At 43.2% G+C, this 21,466-nt stretch overlaps 1 protein-coding gene across 1 annotated transcript in view; it reads right to left on the bottom strand.

The window, feature by feature from the left end:
* The window catches only part of ADTRP (androgen dependent TFPI regulating protein), a 79,799-nt gene that overhangs the window by 23,221 nt on the left and 35,112 nt on the right, over positions 1–21,466 (bottom strand). The window contains exon 3 of the mRNA XM_019628477.1: positions 5,284–5,399. Coding sequence (XP_019484022.1) covers positions 5,284–5,399 — 116 coding nt within the window. The remainder of the gene's footprint in view (positions 1–5,283; positions 5,400–21,466) is intronic.

Below are 21,466 nucleotides of genomic sequence, written 5' to 3'. Positions count from 1 at the left end.
TTATCTCTCCTTCAATTTTAAATGATAACCTTGCTGGATAAAGCGATCTAGGTTGTAGGCCTTTGTTTTTTCTTGAAAACCTCCTGCCACTGCCTTCTGGCCTGCCAAGTTTCTGTAGAAAAGTCAGCTGATATTCTTATGGGTGTGCCCTTGTAAGTAACTTGCTGCCTGTCCCTTGCTGCTTTTAGGATTCTGTCTTTGTCTTTAACCCTTGCCATTTTCACTATAACGTGTCTTGGTGTGGGCCTGTTTGGGATCAACTTGTTTGGAACTCTCTGCACTTCCTGTGCTTGTATGTCAATTGTCTTTGCCAGGTTAGGGAAGTTTTCAGACATTATTACTTCAAATATGTTCTTGACCCCTTGCTCCCTCTCTTCTCCTTCTGGTATTCCTCTGATGCGCATGTTGTTGTGCTTGATGTTGTTGCCTAGCTCTCTTAAATTATTTTCAGTATTTTTTATTCTTTCTTGTTGTTGTTGTTCTGCTTGGATGACCTCTGCTTCTTGTCTTCTAAGTCACTGATTCGATCCTCTACTTCATCCAATCTGCTAGTAATTCCACTGTTTGTTATTTAATTCCGTAATTGTATTCTTTAGCTCTAGCTGGTTGTTTTTCATGATTTCTTTATCCTTCTTTATAGTCTCATTAATTTCCTTGAACATCCTAATAATCAGTGTTCCAAATTCTGTCTCTGATAGGTTGCTTATCTCTATTTCCTCTAGTTCCACTGATTCAGGAGGTTTCCTCTGTTCTTTTATTTGGGATGTGTTTCTTTGTTTCCCCATTCTGGTTTACTCTTTGTGCTTGCTTCAATGTAATTGGTTGATCCCCTAGGTCTCTCAGTCTTTTCTAGGTGGACTTATGTGGTATGTGTCCTTTATATTTGAATTACTCAGTCTTCTTATTCTCCTATGCATTTGTGCCAGAGGTGTCCCTTGTGTTGTGTGTCTTCTCCTATTGAAATTGAGCTTTGATTGCTTTTGGCTTGTCAGTAGGTGGGATTGACTGTGTGAGGGTTGACCCCTCTAATGAGGCTTGGCCCCTATGGGCTCTTGTGCCTGTAGCAATTTCCCTTTAGGTGTGACTTTTGTAGGTCAAACCCCATAGTGCTCTGGTTTTATCTAAAGTTGGCCTCTGGGTGTGATGATTCTTGTGCCTCTTTGTCTGGGCCCTGTTGCAGAGTGACTTTAGAGGAAAACAGATCAACAAGCACAACCACAATAGCCACCAAAGGAAACTAAATACTCTCACATGTAAAAAACAACCAATAACCTACCCTCAACATGTACAGAAATATCAAACATACAAAAGAAGAAAACAAACAAACAAAAGAAAAACGTCAACAACAAAAAAAACAAAGAACAAAAAACAAAACAAAATAAAATAAAATATAATAAAATCGACAGACAAAATAGCAACACTCAAAAAAAATTGCAGAAAAATGGAAAGAGGAAAAGTAGAGCAGTGAAAAGAAAAAAGAAAAGAAGGTAGAGAGAGGGGGTAGAAAATAAAGAAGAAAAGAAAGAGTATATATATATATATATATATATATATATATATATATATATATATACATACACACACACCCATAAATATGGACATATATATCCACATATATATGCCTATATATATGCCTATATTAAAAACTAAAAATGATAATAATAAAATAGAAATAAACAAAAACAACCAAAAAAAAAACAAACCCCAAAACACCCCCAAAAAGCCAAAACAACAACAACGAAAAACACACCAAGAAAAAACCAAACAAACAAAAAAACAAACAAAGAAACAAAAACCAGTGCCAGTCTTGGCTAAGTTCACCAAGCTCTCTCTAGGTTGTCCTCAGCTATACAAAAACTCCTCTGCGTCTTGTGGGGGCAGAGCAGGCCACCTGGCGCCTAGGGTGACCCTGGCAATGCAGGTCTATTGTAGATGAGTGGGGTTATGAGGTGTGATTGGTAGTTTTTACAAAGTCAATACCGTTTCTGCTCTCGCCTGCCCCGAGTCACGCTGAGTGCTGTGCAGCCGGAAGGCTCAATGTGCATCTTTGGGCACTCTTTCCGCTGGAGGCTGTCGGGGTGTGGAGATTTCAGAGCTGCTAAAAGTCACCTGCGGGGGTGGGGGTAGGGGCCTGCAAGTGACTGAGCAGCTGAAGTTGCCCTGCCTCCCAAGCTGTGCAGGAGAGGTGGGGGCAGGGTAGGTAGGCTCACACTCATTAGCCTCTTCTCATGCTGAGTTTCTCAACCCCCTGGGAGTAGGAGCACCTCTGTAATCTGATCCTACTCCTCTATTCAGGGGTCAGCTTAAGACTCTGACATGGCGGGGGGCCAAGGTTTCTGAGGGAGGGTGGGGGTGGGTTTTTATCTATGCAGTTTTTCCTTTTTGTCCAAGAAAAAAGAAAAAAGAGAAAAGAAAAAGTCCCACCGCCATTTTGAGCTGAGGCTTCTGCCTCAGATGCTCCAGCCGAGCTCCTGCTGCACTCTGGGAGAGACCACAGGGGTGCAGGAACTAAGCCCACCCTGTCGCTGCTATGCTCTCCACTCTGCCTCCTGGGGTCCTGCGTTTCCGCAGCTATGGGTGGCAGCTGCGTCTCCATGCGTCTCGCTTCCCTCTTCCCCTGCTAGCCTGGTTTGAGGCTTCTGCCTCAGAGTCTGTGCACCGCGGAGCTCCTGTTGCACTGCCTATAGGACTGGGTGGGCCCTGGGACTGAGCCCGCCCTAGTGCTGCAACGCTCTCCGCTCTGCCTCCTGGGGTCCCTGGCTCCACAGCCGCGGGTGCAGACCGCGCCTCTGCACACATGTCTCCTCTCTCTATTCCCCCACTCGCCAGGCTGGAAGCTTCTGCCTCAGACTGCAAACTTGCGCTCTTGCTGCTCTCTTGGCGGGCCTCGAGGTTCAGGGAGCGAGCCGCAGGGACACTCTCCAATCTGTTCTCTGAGTCCCTGTGTCTCAGCAGCCACGGGTGCAGGATGTACCTCCACGCCTCTCGCCTCCCTCTTCCCCCATTGGCCAGGTCTGCCCACCTTCCAGTAATCAGCGTGGGAGTCTCTTAGATGCTCTGTGTGATGAGTAGAGGTTTGTTTGCTGAGTTATAGCTGTTTAAATTGCGGCTATTTCCAGAGAAGAACTCAGGGAGCCCTCCTCACAGCCACCATTTTTCCTAGAAGAAGCTTTTCCGCGTGCCTTTTGACGTATTTCTACTCAGCTTCAACATTACTTTCCTTAGGAAGCCAGCCCTCAGCACCCCACAGCACTCTGTGTTTACCCCCATTACAGTCTTACCACCCTGTCTTCCCATTGTGTGTGCCCTTTCCTCTCTCCCATTCAGTCCCAGAAAGCAGCATGGTTTCTTGTACATTGCTGTAAGCTTGGTATCTTACCACAGTGCCTGGCATTGGTGAATGATTGAAAGGACATATGATGCACTCACACCTGACCTCCATCTTGTTGCAACTCTTTTCCCCAACCACACAATTCACTGCATTGTTAGAACGCGTGCTCCGGCACTAGCAAGTCGCCCTTTTGACCACTGTTGCTCATCTTTACGGCCACTGCAATTGCCTGCAAATACCAGTGGCCTTAGGTGCTCTTGTATCTTCTTGATTTCTGAGGAGGAGCTGTGCAAGGGTCAGATCTGAGGATTCAACTGCCAAGTCCTTAGGTAGAAAAAGTTAATAGATCAAAAGTACTATCTTATATATGAACTCCAAAAGTTACACTTGGCAAGAAAGAATAAATAAGATTAAAGTCCACCAAACAACAACAATAACCAAAAAAAAAGAGTATGGAAATTCATGTGCATTATTAGCTAGCTACCACCCTGTTTCTTCTCAAAACATAAGCAGGAAGAAATATCTTTATGAATATACTCTTACTCCATCCCAGGTTCCAGGAATTCTGTCTTTGGGAATTTATTCCTCTGGGTTAAGCCAGATTTGGCAAATACATGGCACATATCCTGCCACTGTCCATTTTTGTGCTATTGGCAGATGTCGCTAAATGATAATTTTTTTCCGGTGGGCTTCAGAATCCTTCTCAACACATCATCTAAACATCATCTACCAGTGGGTCTCCATGTTAAACCTTATTCTCTAAGATGAACTTTGCTAACATGCAAAGGCTCCAGGCTGGCGAACAAGAATCACTGGAGTATTGGGGTAGATTTACTGAGCAAGTACTTTCTTCAAGACAGGAGAAGCAAGAAAGACTTTGGGCATTCAGGGAAAGAGGGGTGCGGAATGGTGGGAGGAGCAGACATCACAAAAGGGAAGCAAAGGCTAGGAAGGAACTATCCTCTGAGTTCTGGCACAAAGGGTACCTGCTCTAAGACAAAGGCTGGTAAAGCTCATGGAGTAGGCCCTGTGAGCCCATGCCCTTTGGAAGATGTTCTCTTTCTGGCTTCTGTCTCTGACACAGCACTGTGATTAATTAAACTTTCCCTCATAGGGGTTGGGGGATTACCCACATTGTCAGACGTGAACAATTGTGTGAGTCTAGACTAGAGAAGGAACATCATGGTTAGCTTCTAATCTGTAGGCATTGTGCTTGGCATGGCCCTTTTAATAGAGCGAAAGCATGGAGTGGATGAGAAAGCTATACAATGGAAAGGAGTTTTCCAGTTCACTGGGTGAAAGGCCAACCAAGCACTTTCCCTTGATTACAGATGATTGGGCAGCATTTCTGAGAATTAGTGTCACCAGGTGGTTGAATGATGAAATCTAGGCCAGTTACTTAAATGATCTAACATGCCTCCAGCGAGGCAGCTATGCAGGTCACTGGGCAATTGCTGAAATGCTCTCTAGGAGCTCTAGTGCCAGATGTTGACACAAATAAACCCATAATGACACGGGCAACAGGAATGGGCCAAACCTAGCATCCTCAACCTGCCAATTGCTGTTTTAGATGGGATATATTTAGATGCCTTGGATCATTTAACCATTCAAATGTTCAATTGCAAATGGAATCAAAATCAACATTTTCTTGGGGAAAGTAACATGTGTAGTTTTGCAATGATTAATTTTTCATGACAGAGAGAGAAAACCCATGACTTGCTGTATGTGTATGTGTGTGTATGCACACATCTGTATATACTTGTGCATATGATGTTTCTATGAGAATCAAAAGCAAACAATAAGAGACCTTCTTACCTGAAAATTTAAAGATGGTTAAATCCCCATTTATCTCAAGATAAAGGCACTCTCACAGAACAGTATGCTCCTGGAATACCCCTAAGAGTCTTGAATGACAAGTCTACGAGTAAGTTGATTTTCTCTGCAAGTCCTACCTGCCAATGTAAGCAAGGCTAGCAACAGCCAACAAGGTGAGTCCTTTCTTCTTCGATGGATAGCAGTGTGGCCTGAGAATGATTTCAACCAGTGAGAAGGGGAATATGGATGTGTGCTGTAGGAGAAAAGATGACAAATGATAATGTTAGGGTGCCTTGGCTGTTTACAGTGTTTCTAATTCTCTCTTTCCCCTCCAGTCTAACTTCTTACACAACTACCAGGTGGAACTGTCCAAAAGTTGGCTTAGACTGTACTCCTCACATGTCCAAGGACCTACAGTGACTCTGTTAGTTATCGTACTGATCCAAACTCCTTTGCCTGGCCACCAAGGTTCTTTGTAATATGTTGTCACCCTCTTTGATCCTGCTTATTGCCTGCTGCTCTCCTCTCCTAACACATATGCACACACACACACACACACACACACACACATACACACACACACACTCACACTTACACACTCCTCCACTGGAACAAAGCTGTTTCCCACATTCTCCTTTGCACTCAGCATACTTACTCCCACCTTTACACTTCTGTTCATGCCTTGACTCCGTGTGACACATGGTTCTCTCCCTGCATTCGCATTGTCCATGTTTTTTACAATCTTCTGTGAAGCTGTCTCTGAATTTTCTTCTGGGTAATTTCTTTCACTCAGTTTTATTGCATCAATATCCTGGGCCACGTTGTCTTGCACTTACGATATATATTCATAACATTTAGGGACCCAGAGAACGCATTCTTAGCCCATCTCTGTGTTCCCGTTGCACTTGGTGCCATGTCACTGTCCTTTCAATGGCTGGTGGGTGCTGTGAGGTATGTGAAAGCCTCCCTCTAAAACCCTCTATGCCTCCCCACTCCTTCCCCACTTCACTCTTTCTTAACCATCTGTCTTTTCACAACGTTCACACTCTTAACACTAGAGTTTCAATGATCTAATCAAGGAAACAAGACTTTAGGAATAATGGTGTTTTCAGGTGGAAACACTACCAAGGCCTGCTCCCCTCTAGGTATGGGAACTGACCTGGGAAAGGTAGGAGACACTAGTCTATGTGCAATATCCTTTCATTTATTTAACACGTTTATTAAGCCCTTCTGTAATACTCCGTGTTTATTGGGAACATCTAATAATGTTAGTATTATTTTACATTTTTTACATTTTCTTTTTCATCCCTCTGGCATCCACAGCCTTTACCTGCAAGCTCCATCTCTTTCCCATTCCTAAGCCCAAAGGCAGCGATGCCAGCACCTCATTTATAGTAGTCACTGGGGCTTAGAAATGTCACAGTGCTGGTGTCACCACGCTCCTATGCCCAGCTATGAACCCTGGGCACTGGCTCTGGGTCATCTTTGCTGTCAGTCACATCATTCTGTGCTCAGAGGCATCCCCAGGAGATAGTAGCTCCCTTCTGCCCAACCTGAACTAGCTAAGGTACAGTCAGATCGCCCAGACCCTCAGATAACAGGAAATGTGTCAAGTTTTGAGGGAGCAGAGGTGGGATGAGAAGAAACAAGTCTTAAGTTTAGGGTATTACTGGGCAGAGAGGAGCTCCTGGGGGCCCTCTATCAAGGGTGCTGCTGGGTGGCACAGAGTAATTAGGTTCCTTCAAGGCCTTGGGTACCCACATTTTAGTAGCAACGCCCAGAGGAACAGCATTTTAGACAAACCGTAGATTTTATATGCTTTGTCCAAAGCTAGTCCTGAACATGCTGACTGGTTGGATATGCAAATGAAAAGACTTCCAGGCTCACTGTCATACCTTGCATCTTTCTTTGGTCTGATTTTAGACTACGGCTTCTGTGTCTCTCTCTTTCTAATAAAGGAACATGGTGTTTAAGGGCACACACTTTCAATTCTGATCTTGGACTAGTTTCTGAATCTGAACTTCAGCTTCCTTGGTTATGAAATGGGATAATAAATAGTACACGTGTTTTAGGGGTGCTGCTCTGAGGATTGAGATAAGTGCATGTAAAGGGCTTAGTCCTTGGCCCGGGAGCTTCTAGTGAGCATTAGCTGTGATTGTCACTCTTAATGTGATCGTCAGTCTTCATCTCCTTGCTGACCCAATGAGGAGTGAATGAGGCCAAGTTCTGGGGTGTCCACAGCAGCAGGTGTTCAGGTGCACCCTGGCCTGTGTTCTGCAGGAGGATGTGGCACACAAGCAACTGGAGTGTGGTAACAGAGCCCTCGCCATGGCCACCCTGTGACTCCTTCCTCAGCCCACAGCCTCAGAGCCCTGGCAATGCTGGGTCTGACATCGATGCTGTTTTCACCCAGAAGCCACCTCAGGAGGTGTGAGATGGGGCTGTCTGCCAAGCAAAGCCACCTGCCTCTCCACCTGCCTTCATTCTGCCACAGCCAGGAAGATCCAACTTCTATTAGCAGCCATTAACAGTCCCATTATACTGGCCAATGATCTGACACATTTTATTAACCCTGCCCACAGTCAGCACTTCCGCTCTCTACATTAACGATCATTTGGAACAGAATTCCCACAGAATAATGGAGTGAGTTTGCATTAGGAGCAAATGAGTTCACAGTGATTAATGCTTTTACAACAAATAACTCAGGAATGCATGACTGATCACCTCTTCTAGGAGCCTGCCCTTTGCAAGTGACATTCAATTGGATTTCCAAATGAGTTCTCCCTGATGACTTCTGGGAAGTTTACTTCAGTGATGTCATTAGTGATGGGCCATATACTGTGGCTTAATACAAGCTAAAAGTCTTTAGAAGAACCACAATTTTTGGTCAGGGCTAGGAGTAGAAATGAAGAAAGGAGGAAGACCACATTCTGGGAGCTTTCTAAATATTTAGCTACCATGAAGAGCTGAGCATGACACAATAAACTTCCTGGTATTTCAGTGTGCTGGTGTTTCACCTCATATTAAAAAAAAAAAAAAAGAGGAAGAGAAAATTCAGTAAGAGAAAAATTAAATATGCTTTCTGCTTCCAAAATATCTAATAATTAAGCTGGGATTGACACAAATTAGAATGCTGCCAAAAATTGCTGAAAACAGTGACTCATTCTGTATTTCAATTAACAGTTTCTCAGTTTCCCTTATAAACAGTGAAGCTGACAAAAATTAATTATCTCAGAGGGGGTAAAATATTTCCTTCCAAAGTAAACAAAACACCATGGGCTAAAATAATAGCATGTGTAAACAGAGGGAATGAAATGAAGCTATCTTTCCTTGTCAATTAAGCCATCATTTTAGTAGATTTTTCTTTAAATATCTTGTTCCAAAAGCATCAGTTAAAAGGACAGTATTGTTCTTTTCCCATCCTTTTCTACTAAATTATATCTTTGCCTCCTGTCCTTGGTGTAATACCTGCTTCCATCTGAATATCTTGGAGACAGAACTATATGCATGAAATATTGATTTAAGTGTTAGTATAATAAATGCCTTTTAGGTTCCCTGGTTGCAAAATAGCCTTGTAGATAAGTTCAAAAATTTACCAGCCGATAAAGCATTCCTACAAGGTTATATGAGTGGCAACATGGAAAATAATGAGCACTTACTGTTACTCACCTCATACCAGTAGATAAGTAGCTGTTATAAACAGCTTCCCTATGTATGAAGCTATACTTACAATGGGATGCATTTGCCTGACCCCTGCGAAAGAGGCTAGCCTTAATCACTGAGATAACCCCTGGAGCTGACAATTTCAACAGTTTGTCATTATAATGCAGGCTGCAACAACTGAATCCTTAAGGCTAGGAAGGTCAAAGTCTTATCTCTAAGATTCTTGGGGGGACAGGAGCACTTAATTTTCTCCAGGGAAAGAAATTCAGGGAGCCTATGTGTTTTAAATACCAGATAATAACATTTTAAAATCTGATCTCTGACTCTTTCCTCTGTTTCATTTCCTTGTTGGACTAGCTCTTGTGTTAAGCTGAGTTGAGGAAGATAAACCAACTTCTACCTTCTTGGACTGGTCATTGAGAGATTTTCTTCTTCATATGCTATTTCTGATCATGAACTTACATAATATTGTCCACTTCATGTTTGCCTCACTATTCCTTCTGCTGGTCAGGCAACACTTAGATCTGAGAATTAATTCCTTACGTTGGCTCTTTGCAAACTAGTGTCCTTTTCCCCAAGTCTCTAAGATAATGTCTTTGGTTTGCTTATGTTGCTAATGGATAGTTTTAAATCAAGTTTTATTGCATTAGCAAGATCTCATTTCTGGGTACATTATGGGGGATATTTTTGCTTACTATATATTAAATATGTCACTTTTTAATTTATTTAAAAAATGAAAGCCTTCACAAAATCTCCTTGGGGGCAAACACATAGTCAAAATATCAATTAAAACTTAAACATAAATACAACTGACATGAGAATGGAGACAAAACAAGCCTTAATAGAATGCCATTGTACTCAGGCTTGTTATTACACTGCTGGATCACGTTCCTTAAGCTTGAAAACTACACGCAGTGAAAACACGCAGCAATAGCTGTTTTGTAAATCCTTGTAAGGCAATCTCTGGTTTTGATAATAGCGTCCCTTTGCCCGCTGAAAACTTTTACCTCTCTGCTTACCAATGCCCCTCACTGCAGTTTCTGCCTCTAACCATCTGTATTCTCTATAGTCCCTACATTGTTAAAGGTGAAAGTTTCCTTTAAGTCAAACTGATATGTGGTAATCTAGAAATGTAGACATAAGCTATATTGCTTATATCTCTAGGGAACAACTGTTTTTTTTCCCTCCACTTTTCCACCTACACTACCTGTAAGGGTCTTTTCAGTGTCAAATACTAGAGTTTAGAAGATAATTGGATTCTAAAAAAATTCCCTTTTCCACTTTCTAGGAAAATGCAAGTGCATAGGCTAGGCACCATGATAATTAAAGAGTCAATGTTCAAACGCCTGAGAAGGAGGGTTTTGGAAGATAAAACATCCACAGAAAGAGCCACAGGCTTCTCTTTGATCTCCATAGTCTACCTAGATGAGCTGACACAGTCCAGTCTGCTAAAAATTCAAAAAATAGAAGTTAAAAGCCAATAGTTTGGGCCGGCCGAGTGGCTCAGTTGGTTAAGAGCTCGCTCAAGAGTGCGAGCTCTGAGCAACAGCAGTTCGATGCCTGGCCCGAGCTGAGCTGCCGCTGAGCTGCCAACAGGTGGCAGGATGGCTCAGCTTAAAAAAAAAAAAGCCAATAGTTTTATTGACTGCAGAGGAGTGGTAATGTTTGCAGTATACTCTGAAATACACCAAAATAAGATGAGTCGATGGATGGATAGAGGCATACATATGTGATAAAGCAAATATAGTAAACTATTAATAGAAGAATGAAAGCAGTGGGTAATATAATGTTCACTGTAAAATTCTTTCAACTGTGCTTGATGTTTCAAACTTTTCATAATAAAATGTTGGAAGAAATGTGAATAGTCTTGACTGACGTGGACAGAGAACTAAATGCTCCATTGGGCCCAGGAAGAAAAGCATGCCATTATTTATGAACTCATATGTGAATTCAACAGGTGGTTAAGTGATAACTTTCTGAATCTCCTAGAAGAGTTTCTAAGTGATGTTTTTTATTGAGTCATCAGGAAAGTCATGATGCATTTTTGCATTGAAAAACATAGAAAAATATGTCATGACTTGGCTGACGACCCAAAACATTGTTACCATCTGAGTTAGCATTCTGCTGCTAAGAAGCTAGTTGGCTTTGACAGTGTCCAGCCAAGTGAAGAGGTGGCCAGTTAGAGCCTATCCAGTTAGGGGTAAGATAAAAGAAAGAGCTGGCATCTTAGGACCCTACAATCAGGAGTGTATCTGCCTCTTCCTGCTCTCCTTGTCTCTCTCCCTTCTCCTCCAAAGCACCCAAATCCCTTTCTCTAATTTAACTCTCTCAGGCAATAATAACACCCTTAGACACCTGCTGTAATCTCTGATTCATTCCTTTCGTCTCATATCCAAATGTGATTCACTTCCCCCCTCAAATGCTTCTCATAACTGCCTAGTCTTTCATCTTTCCCAGCATCACCTCCCCAGCTTTCCACGATTTGGGTACATACTCAACATTGCAATTAGACCAACCTTCCTTAAATAAATTTCACGTTGCTATTCCCTACTCGAAATCTTCTGTGTCTTTCTGTTGCCTCGGTCCACTGCCTATACCCCTTCTCTAACCTCATCTCTCTTTCATTTTCCACAGTATCTCAACAAGCTCCCTCCTTTTAACTCAAACCAGTCTTCTCATTATTCTTGTCTTTTATTCCATTTTCTTCCCCAGAATTCCTTTCTTTTCTCATTAATTCTTTTCTTAAATTCTTCTCTCCCTACCAGCTCCACCTTTGAGACACCTTATAACCAAGAGCACACACATTAACATGAGAAGATATAAATGAAAATCAGGACCCAGGAGAACACTGAAACACCAGAGGCTTGCTGGTTAGCTATTAAGATTCAAATTTAGCAATACTTTCCAGACAGCCAAAGTAAAGCGAGAGTGATGGAATCTACACAATTCTTTTTTCTTTTCCTTTTTTTTTTTTAAGGGAAACTAAGTTTTTCTACTAGTAATTAGGACTCAAAGAAATTTCTACCATTGCATTTAGGGGAAACTAATTATAGTAGGCAGTGTTCTCAACTGTGTCCCCATAGCCAAAACTGAGATCTAGGTTCCATAAACTGATAAAATCTGAAGGCAAAATAATAAAACAAGATCTTCTAAAAGGGATTCTGTCAATTAGGAGATAACGTTGTTTAATTATGTAGCCCTTTTGATGGACTCCAGAAATATTAATATTATTTCCTCCATGAGCCATTTTTGTTTGTTTTTGTTCCAACCATGAGTCAGACATCACACAGTATTTTATTCTCTGTTTAGAGCCTGGAGTGAAGGTATTATATACTGTTGATGACACAGAGATCTAAATGCTTGGAGGAATTCAGAGAGTCAGTGGTAATGTCGACACCCTATTATTGCAAATGAGGAGCCTCACCAAGGAAACCGTTCCGCCTCTTGGAGTTGAGTGCCCAGCCCTTTCTGCTACCTCTGGGGCCCATGTCACATCCACGTCACACCCACATCACATCCTGTCTTTGCATGAGATGCTCATTCTCCTTTCCTTCCTTTAGCAATTTTGGTCTACACTAGACTCTTTAGTGCTTAGTTATATTCAGTTTTATTTTTACACTGTCAATTTCATGTGTTTATTTTTTCTATTCTCAGTCAGTTAAATTATAAACAATTTGAAGACAGAACTCTCATCTTCTTTTTCAGGACTCCGCTCCGCCCTGATTCATAAGTGCTTTTTGGCTGATTTTCTTCATTTGAACCTGTGTGTTGCAAAGTAGAATGAAGCTCTTAGTATGGCCTACAAAGCCATCATGATCTAATTACCTGCCCTGTCTTACTTTCATGCTCTGCTCCCCCCACCTACAGCCCTCACCTGCCCTTACCTGCTGGCTACTCTTCACTCCACCCACAGTTTCCTCTCTCACCACTGACACATCACACATGTATCTCTCACCTCCTTAGCCCTTATTACCTTCTTCTCACCTACAGAGCTCAGCATAGATATCACTGCTTCCACGGCAGAATCCAAACATCCAGCGGGTGCCCTTCCTTGGCCTGGCTGGGCCTCTCTGTGGTCATCCCCATCACAGCATCACCTTAATGCATTCTCCTAATACTGGCCAAACCATCCTTAGAGATGGAAACAGTTCAAAGCTTAGAGCTGTCACCATTTCATCTCCAGTGCCCAGCATGGGGCTTAAGCTACTCTGGCCACTTAATATCTATGGCAGGAATGAATGAATCAATGAAATGATAAAGAGGAAGAAGAGTTCTTCTGCAGAGCCTGCAAGAACAATTCAGTGTCCTGGTGGGAGAAACCAACAGCTGCAGACCAGATCCAGCTGACATGGGCAGTCACAGATCAGGCTGTGTCCACGGTAGCAAGGTCACAGAGTCAGCCCCACTTTAGGCTGGCCACCTTTACCTTTTGTCATGGCTATAGATGGCACACCAAATCCTGAAAATGGGTATTATGTGTCACAGGGACATGTGTGAGAAAATATCACTCCTGGGAGCAACCCCTGGGTGCCCACTTCATGGCAACTGAACTGTAGACTCAATAAAGTGGTGTCACCATCCAGGAGCTGGCAACCCTGCAGGAAGCTGGAAGATATGTAGCCAGCAGAGGCTGTTTTCATTCATCTTGGGGCCCACTGGCCTGTGGCTTTCCATTCTGAAATGGGGCCAGGTGGAAACCCCCAGATTTTGCTTGATATCTTCTTATACCCCCTCCTCTGTATCAATCTGTAATTCGCCCTTCCTCCATGTTTCTGTGCCTGGCTCCACATAGCACACATGGAGACTTGTTTTTAAGACATAGACAGATGGGCAGCTCTCTAGAAAGCTGCTCCAAGTTGGAAGAAGAAGACTGTTCTTTTCAAGAAAGAGAAAGTTTTGGAAGCACAGGGATCTGCTCTTGCTTTAGAGCCGCCATCACTCAGGACACCATCCCTTCCTCTCAGATATTTTATCTCAATGTCAATAAAGGACTAAGAATATGTAGGCAGCTGGTTTCCCTGGGAGATAACAGTATTTTAGGGAAGCAACCTGTAAGCACAAGACCTGGGGCAAAGTTCCAAATTCCCCACATGACCGATCCCATGATGGACCAGTTTCCACACTTTCTCCTTCCTGCTTCCAGCTTTCCCTTGCTGACTTATCAGAATATTCCTAAAGGGACTCACCCACTATTCTGCTAGAATGACAGCTGCTCACTGGTGATTTTCCCAAATGTAAGCAACTGGTTGATTTAGAGTAAGTCTGTATGTTAACCTGTATGTGAGTTTGTATGAGGGGCACATGAGCTAACTGTGGGGGTCTTAGTAGAAGAAAAGGTGAGGGCTGGAAGTGGGGCCCAGAGGTAAAAAAAAACCAAAAAACAGAGAAGTGCTTGGGAAATGCCCTCATTCAATATCCATCAAATATCTCATGAGAAGCAGCTATGTTTCAGCACTCTGGGCAATAAAAGGTATATAAGAGGGCTGGCCAAGTGACTCATTGGTTAAGAGTTGGCTTGGAAGTGCGAGCTCTGAGCAGCAGGGCCACCGGTTCGAATCCCACTTGGGCCAGTGATGCTGTGCCCCCCACAGCTAAGATGGTGAACACAGGTTGACCTGGAGCTGGGATGCCATGAGTCACCAGCAATGGCATAGGCTGCAGTGAGGCTTCAGTGGGCTGGTGTAAGCTACTGTGAGTGGCTGGCAGCCAGCGTGAGCTGCCGTGAGCCACCGTGAGCCACCGTGAGCTGCCGTCCAATGGCCAGTGACTGATCTGCCTCAGTCGGGAGGAGCACAATAATCACAATACCAACATGGACCCGTGAAGCGACTTCCTCCATAATGAGACTGAAGAACAAAAGGGCAGCAACTTGTGTATTTGCCTTTCCCGATTCCCCAACGCTGTTCCCTCGCCCAATTTCCCAATAAAATCTTTTTTTTTTTTAAATAAAAGATATGGTCCTGGGGCCAGGCGAGTGGCGTGCTGGTTAAGAACTGACTTAGGATGCCAGAGGGCCCCGGTTCAGATCCCACATATGAGGGCCAGTGACACTGCCCTCCACAGCTAAGATGCTGAACAACAGCTCAACCTGGAGTTGGGCTGCCGTGAGTCGCTGGCGACGGCAGGTGGGTTGCCATGGGCTACCGTGTGTAGCCAGCAGCCAGCGTGAGCGGCCGTCCAAGAGCTGGCGACTGATCTGCCTCACCCGGGAAGAGCGCAATGATGGTGCCAACTTGGGCCAGTGAAGCAACGTCCTCCACAACTAGACTGAAGAACAAAAGGATAGCAACTTATCTGTTCCCCTTCCCCCAATTCCCCAATAAAAATCTTTAAAAAAAAAAAAGATATTGTCCTGGAACTCAAAAAATAATGAATTTTGAGCCTCAATTCCCACATGGACCAATGATGCTGTGCCTGAGCTGAGCTGCCACTGAGCTGCCAACAGGTGGCAGGATGGCTCAGCTGGTGAGAGCACGTTCTCCTAACAAGACTGCCTGTTCAGTGGTGGGCAATGCCCACCCGCAACTAAGACTGAACTCGGCACCTTAAGCTGAGCTGCTGCCCGATGGCTTAATGGATAGAGCATGCGCTCTTAACAATAAGGCTGCTGGTTCGACTTCCACATGGGATGGTGGCTATACCCACTTGCAACTAAGATTGTAACACAGCACCTTGAGCTTAGAGGCCACGAGCTGCCGACCGGCAGGCAGATGGCGACTGGCGCCCTCCACAACTAAGATTGAAAAAGAACAACTTGGCTGGATCCCCTTCCCAATTACCTAACATTGTTCCCCTCCCCCAATTCTCCAATTAAAAAAGTAATAATAATGAATTTCAACTTATATATATTGGAGCCCTACAGGTAGCACTGGGCTGGGCCCTGGGAGTCCACAGTGAAAGAGAGCAAGCCCTTGTTTAATGCAAAAACCTGCTTCTCTTTCACTCACTCAGTAAAAATCTTTCTGACCCGAAAGACTCAAGGGGTTCGCTTCAAGAACTTTTGTGACATCTCAAACTCTGTCTTATTATCTCGTAAGTGTCATGAGGTTGTGTTTTGTTCTTGCAAAATAAAAAGTAATTTTAATTCCTCTTTATTAAAAACAGATAACTGTAGATTATAGACTACTTTTTCAATTATGAACATGTTTTATATTGCTGATAATCAAAAAACAAGACAAAAGAGCTGTCTGTAGGATATAAAACTGAAGATGCCAGGTAGGATCATAGATATGAGTTTGGTGCTTGGAAGAAAAATTTAGCTGGAGAGAGAGATTTGGGAGCCAATAGAGTTAGATAATACTTTTTTTTTAGTGGAAGTGGAAGAGATGACCCAAAGAGAGTGTATGAGTTAGGAATAAAGGGTCTAGGAGTAAACAATGTGATACAGCAAAATAGTTCAGCCAGAGTTTCTCAATGTCCACACTATTGACATTGTAGAATAGAGAATTCTTTGCTGTAGAGAGCTGCCTGTGCATCGTAGGATATTTAGCAACATCCTTGCTTCTAGTTACTAGATGCCAGGAGCACCCACCCATCCCCATTTGTGATCATCAAAGCTGGCTCCAGATATTATCAGGTGTTCCCTGGAGAGCAAAATCAATCCCAGTTGAGAATCCCTGATTTAAGTGATGGACAAAAGAAGACCATCTTGCAAAGTCAACTGACAAGGAGTGATCAAAAAGTCTGGAGGTAAGGTAAAGACGGAAAGGGAATATTTTGAGCAAGATGTGGTCAATGTGTCAAATGTCAAGGAAAAGTATTAAGACACCAACCCCTAGTCTTAGAGACAAGAACACTGTGGGAAGCCCGCAGGAGCATGCTTTTTTTTGTCCCAAATTGCTTGTTCTTTTTCCCAGGGTGACACCCATGTTCCTTGTCCAGTCCACTGCATTGTTGGGTTTCAACTTCCTGTTCAGAGTATCCTTAGACTTGGACCTTGGAGTCTCTGGGCACTGGGAGAAGGTTAGCATGGAGTTGTCCCTGTAGCCACCATTGCCATCTGTTCCACAAAACCCAATGGTAGGTGGAAATCTGGACAAGTTTGTAAGTGTAAAATCTAGGAACCTACATGCAGGACAAGTTGATGACAAGTCGGCTTGCTCAGAGAGTCCTCTACACTTCTTGGAATGCAAGCTTGTGGCACTGAGACAATCTTCCCATCACCAAGAAATCTGGCTCACTTCCTTATCATGGTTTTCTTAGGAAAAACAATGCAAACTGTTTTCAAAGGTCACAAAATTCCTTCTTACCATAGAATAGTAAAATATGGCTTTGATGAGTTCCTAGGTGTGTTTGCAGAGAGACACCAAAAACACACAAGCTTTTATTCCCAACCTATTTATACTAGGAGAGGTTTCCAGAATACCTCTCCAAAATGATCATGTACTTTTTGGTTTCCAAGCGGGGGGGGGGGGGGGGGAGGCAGGGAAAGCATCTGTTTTGTTTTGTTTTCAGGTTTCAAATCTGAATTTTCACTGGTAAGATCTGTTTCTTTTAAGAGGAGTGAAATGCCGAAATGCCCCCTGCCTTTACGAGGCTTTTTTATTCTGCCCTCAAAATAAGAAGACTCTTGATTACTACTGAACTGTTAAAATGTTAGGTTCCATTGCAGCTATCAGGGAATGTGCTCTGTTTCTATTGGTGAAGTTACACATTCGTGGATTCACTTTTCACATACGCACACTAATGCATCCCATCACTAGCCTCTTTGCCAATTAATAGGAACCCTGGGTGGGATATTATCAAGTATCTCTCTCAGGGCCAATGCTAGCCCAGCAATGAAGAGCATGGGGGAAATTAGCTTTCCACACACTTCACAGAGATAGAAAGAGGCTGTTTTTCCAACCTGATTCTCCTTTTTCCTTTGACCACCTTTCTTTCATCTGTTACCTCTGTGATCATGTCTTTATTCTTTCTTCATTTCAGCCTCCACCACCCTTGTTTCTTGATTCAGTGGCTTTTTACAACGCTCTTTAGCTATGCGAGTACCCAGTTACCTAATTAACATCAAAGAACAGTGGTAACAGAGGAAAGTGTAAGCCAGGAAATGGCTCTGCCAAAGAGCATCCATCTTTGAGCATCCAAACCAGAACAAACATAATCTCTCATTTAACAAAATATATGTAACTGCTATGACTTTGTGCATCTCTTTCAAAATAAATGTTACTAATATATCATATGTCTTCAATATAATGGCCAAACGTTCCATAGATATTTCAAGGTACCAATAATCTTTTTGAAATTTCCTCATATATAAATTTCTATACAAAAGAACACTTCAAAATATCAACACACATGCCAGCCACAGATTCTACAGGTAGAGCTGCTAACAGGTTTCTCTGCATTCAATGACCCTGGCCCCAGTATATCCCACTCTACCCCTAAGAAGGAATTCAGGGTTTGGTAAAGGGCACAGGGAAACTACCAGAGTAAGAAATAAAGACTTCATTCATAAAGCAGCAATCCTCATTAAGTGCCAACCCCTGCCAGGTGCTGTGCAAAGTGCCAGGTATTAAATGACAAACAAATATGGTCCCTGCCCTTCTAGACCTTATAGTTTAATCAGCAAGATTCTCTATAATGGGCTGGCGGAGTGACACGTTGGTTAGGAGTTGGCTTGGGACGCCAGTTCTGAGCAGCAGGGCACCGGTTCAGATCCCACATATGAGGGCCAGTGACGCTGCACCCTCTACAGCTAAGATGGTGAACAACAGCTCAACCAGGAGCTGGGCTGCCGTGAGTCAACGGCAACAGTATAGGCTGCAGTGGGGCTGTCCGGCAGCTGGCATGAGCTTTGGTGAGCTGCTGTGAGCTGTGAGTGGCCATCCAATGGCTGGCGAGTGACTGCCTCACCCGGGAAGAGCACAATGATAATACCAACATGGGCCAGCAAAGTGAACTCCTCCACAACTAGACTGAAGAACAAAATGACAGCAACTTGTCTGTTCCCCTTCCCTGATTCCCCAACGCTATTCCCCTACCCCAATTCCCCAATAAAATCTTTTTTTTAAAAAAAGATTCTCTATAATAAACAATTTCAAAACACTTAGACACTGATGTCTATGTGCCAGAGTAAGAAATAAAGACTTCATTCGTAAAGCAGCATTCTTCATTAACTGCCTACCCTATATATGAGGAAATTTCAATGTCTATAGTACTATAGTACTATAGTATATAGTACATATATTATACATATATGTACACATAGTATGTGCTATGAAGGAAACAAACAGGAACCTGAATCAGAAGAAAAGTGGAAGGACATTAAGGCAGTCAGGGAAAGCTAGTATGAGAAGGTCATTTTGTTTTGTTTTGCTTTTTTGTCTTTTTTTTTTATGAGAAGGTCATTTTAAAGCTGGTGATTTTTAATACTGCAAAGCATTAGAAAGAGGGACACTATTTTCCTATTTGCAGTTGACCCTTGAGCAACCAAGGGTTAGAGACACTGACAGTCCCCCTCTTCTGCAGGGCAGCCAAAAGTTTGCATATCACTTTTGACTCCCCAATAACTTAGTTGTCCCTTTGTGTCTGTAGGGGATTGGTTGCAGGATCCCCACAGATACCAAAATCCGTGGATTCTCAAGTCCCCTATATAAAAAGGTATAGATCAATGCATACAGTTGACCCTCCATATCCACAAATTCCCAACCATGGATAGAAAACAAAACAGATATTGAAAAAAATCCACATATAAGTGGCCTTGTGCAGTTCAAGCCCATGTTGTTGAAGGCTCAACTGTACTTTGTTGCTGTATGGGGAAGGCTGAGACTGGAAGCAGGAAGACAAGTTTGGAGGTGTTGTGAGAAGTGGAGGTGGGCACCAGGGTGTTAGCAGCGGAGCTAGAAAATGAACAGGTTTACTATATATTTTGGAGGTAGAATGAATGATATTAGCTAACTGAATGGACATAAGGGTGGTGAGGTGGAGGGCGGTGGCAAGTTCAATGCGGGTTTCTGTCTTGAGCAATTGGGAGGATGGTGGCTCTATTTCCTGAGAAGGAGGAGCCCAGGACAGGTTTGGCAGTGAGTATAACATGTCCACTTCTGGACAAGTTGACTCAGAGATGGGCCTATATAACAGCAATGTCAGATAGACAGTTAGAGATACAACTCTGGAACTCGAAGGGAATCTGAGCTGGAGACTCAGCACATGGATAGAATTAAATCCATGGGGATGGATGTGAGCTACTGGGAGAAGAGTACTGACAAAGATGGTGGCTCAGGATAAGCCTGGAAGAACACCACCAGTTAGTGGGCAGGGAGAGGACACAAGCAGAGACTGAGGTAGGAACAAAACTAGTGAGTGTGCTACCAATAGAACCAAAAATGCAGAGTTTCAAGGCGGGAGAGGTCTGCTGTGCTGAATGCCGCCAAGAGTTCAGTAAGATGAGGGTGGAGGAGGAGCCCGGGGTTTGGCAACGAGGAGATAGTTGGTGATCAGCATAAGAGGAATGAGCAGAAGAAGTGTAGATAATACACATGGGTCTGAGGCAATGCTCTTGGGCATGTTCCATTTGGAGAGGCACCTGCTTCTTTTCCATGTGGCTTGAATGGCAATGTCTGCCCTGTAGGAAACTAGCCAACCCTACTCAGACACACCCCCCCATCACCACCACCACCACCACCAAATCCTGGTGACTATCAGAGAAGGGCTCAGGAACATGAAGTTATAACTGGAGGCTCACCTCTGCTTCAGGTGGTAGAAAGAAGTAATAATGTTCTTTTTCATGTCTTTCCTTTCATCGTCTCGTAGAGTAGGCAGTTTGAAAGATTGGATGGATGCCAAAGAATAGGTCCCAGAAAAGCAGACCAGCAGCAAACTGCCATCCTGCTTCTAGTGAGGCCTTAAGCTAAAGGGACAAGATGGCTCAATCTAATTTACTAGAACACAGGGTATTGAGAAATTGGGGAGTGGGGAGATTAAAAAAAAAAAGCAGTGCCTCTGTTGGCAAACTTTCCATCTTGGGGTATTAGGCGGCTTGGGGAAGAGCTGAGAGTTTGATTTCTGGTGAAATCTCACACTGGGGGAAATCCCAGTTTGCATTTCACCCCTTCCCTCGAGAGTAGGCCCAGGTTATTCTGTAGGTTTGTATGCAGAATTCCCATGTTGACATTAGCCAGGAAGTAAATCAAGCAATCCTGGGGACATTAAAACCTAACCCTGAAACTTTAATTACACACCAATAAACAGCATCTACCAGTATACAAAGAAATACAAACTTGTGCTTAATTGTTATTTTGCCTATCGTGGAAGGCAGGCAACTGGATCACCTTGAGACTCCACTTTATGATCAAGTGCCTTGTTTTAATTGCCAGAAAACTCTAAGGGCCTCCCCTCCAGGGACAGGTGCCAGGATTAGAAAAGAGAACACTCTACAAAATTCATCTATAATCACAGTGTAGTATTATTAAATAGCAGCCTATGGAATCAACCTTAGGGAACAGGTCTCTTGTCCCCAATAAAACAAAATGGATTACTTCATCATTAGTTCTTTCTTTGTTTATACCTACCTCTTTAAAATGAGTACTTTAGAAACTTTGTGTTTTCCTTTCAAATATTTTCTGACCTTACCATATTGCCACTGCCTCCACCTATGTCTGACTATATTATTAATTCAAATATCCCAATTAGGATTGTTGCATAATTTAGAGACTTGTA

This window comes from Hipposideros armiger, unplaced genomic scaffold (assembly GCF_001890085.2).
Source record: "Hipposideros armiger isolate ML-2016 unplaced genomic scaffold, ASM189008v1 scaffold_796, whole genome shotgun sequence".
Classification (NCBI taxonomy): Eukaryota; Metazoa; Chordata; class Mammalia; order Chiroptera; family Hipposideridae; genus Hipposideros; species Hipposideros armiger.
The sequence above is the reverse complement of the archived record's forward strand: the minus strand, read 5'-3'. Positions and strand labels throughout refer to the sequence as shown.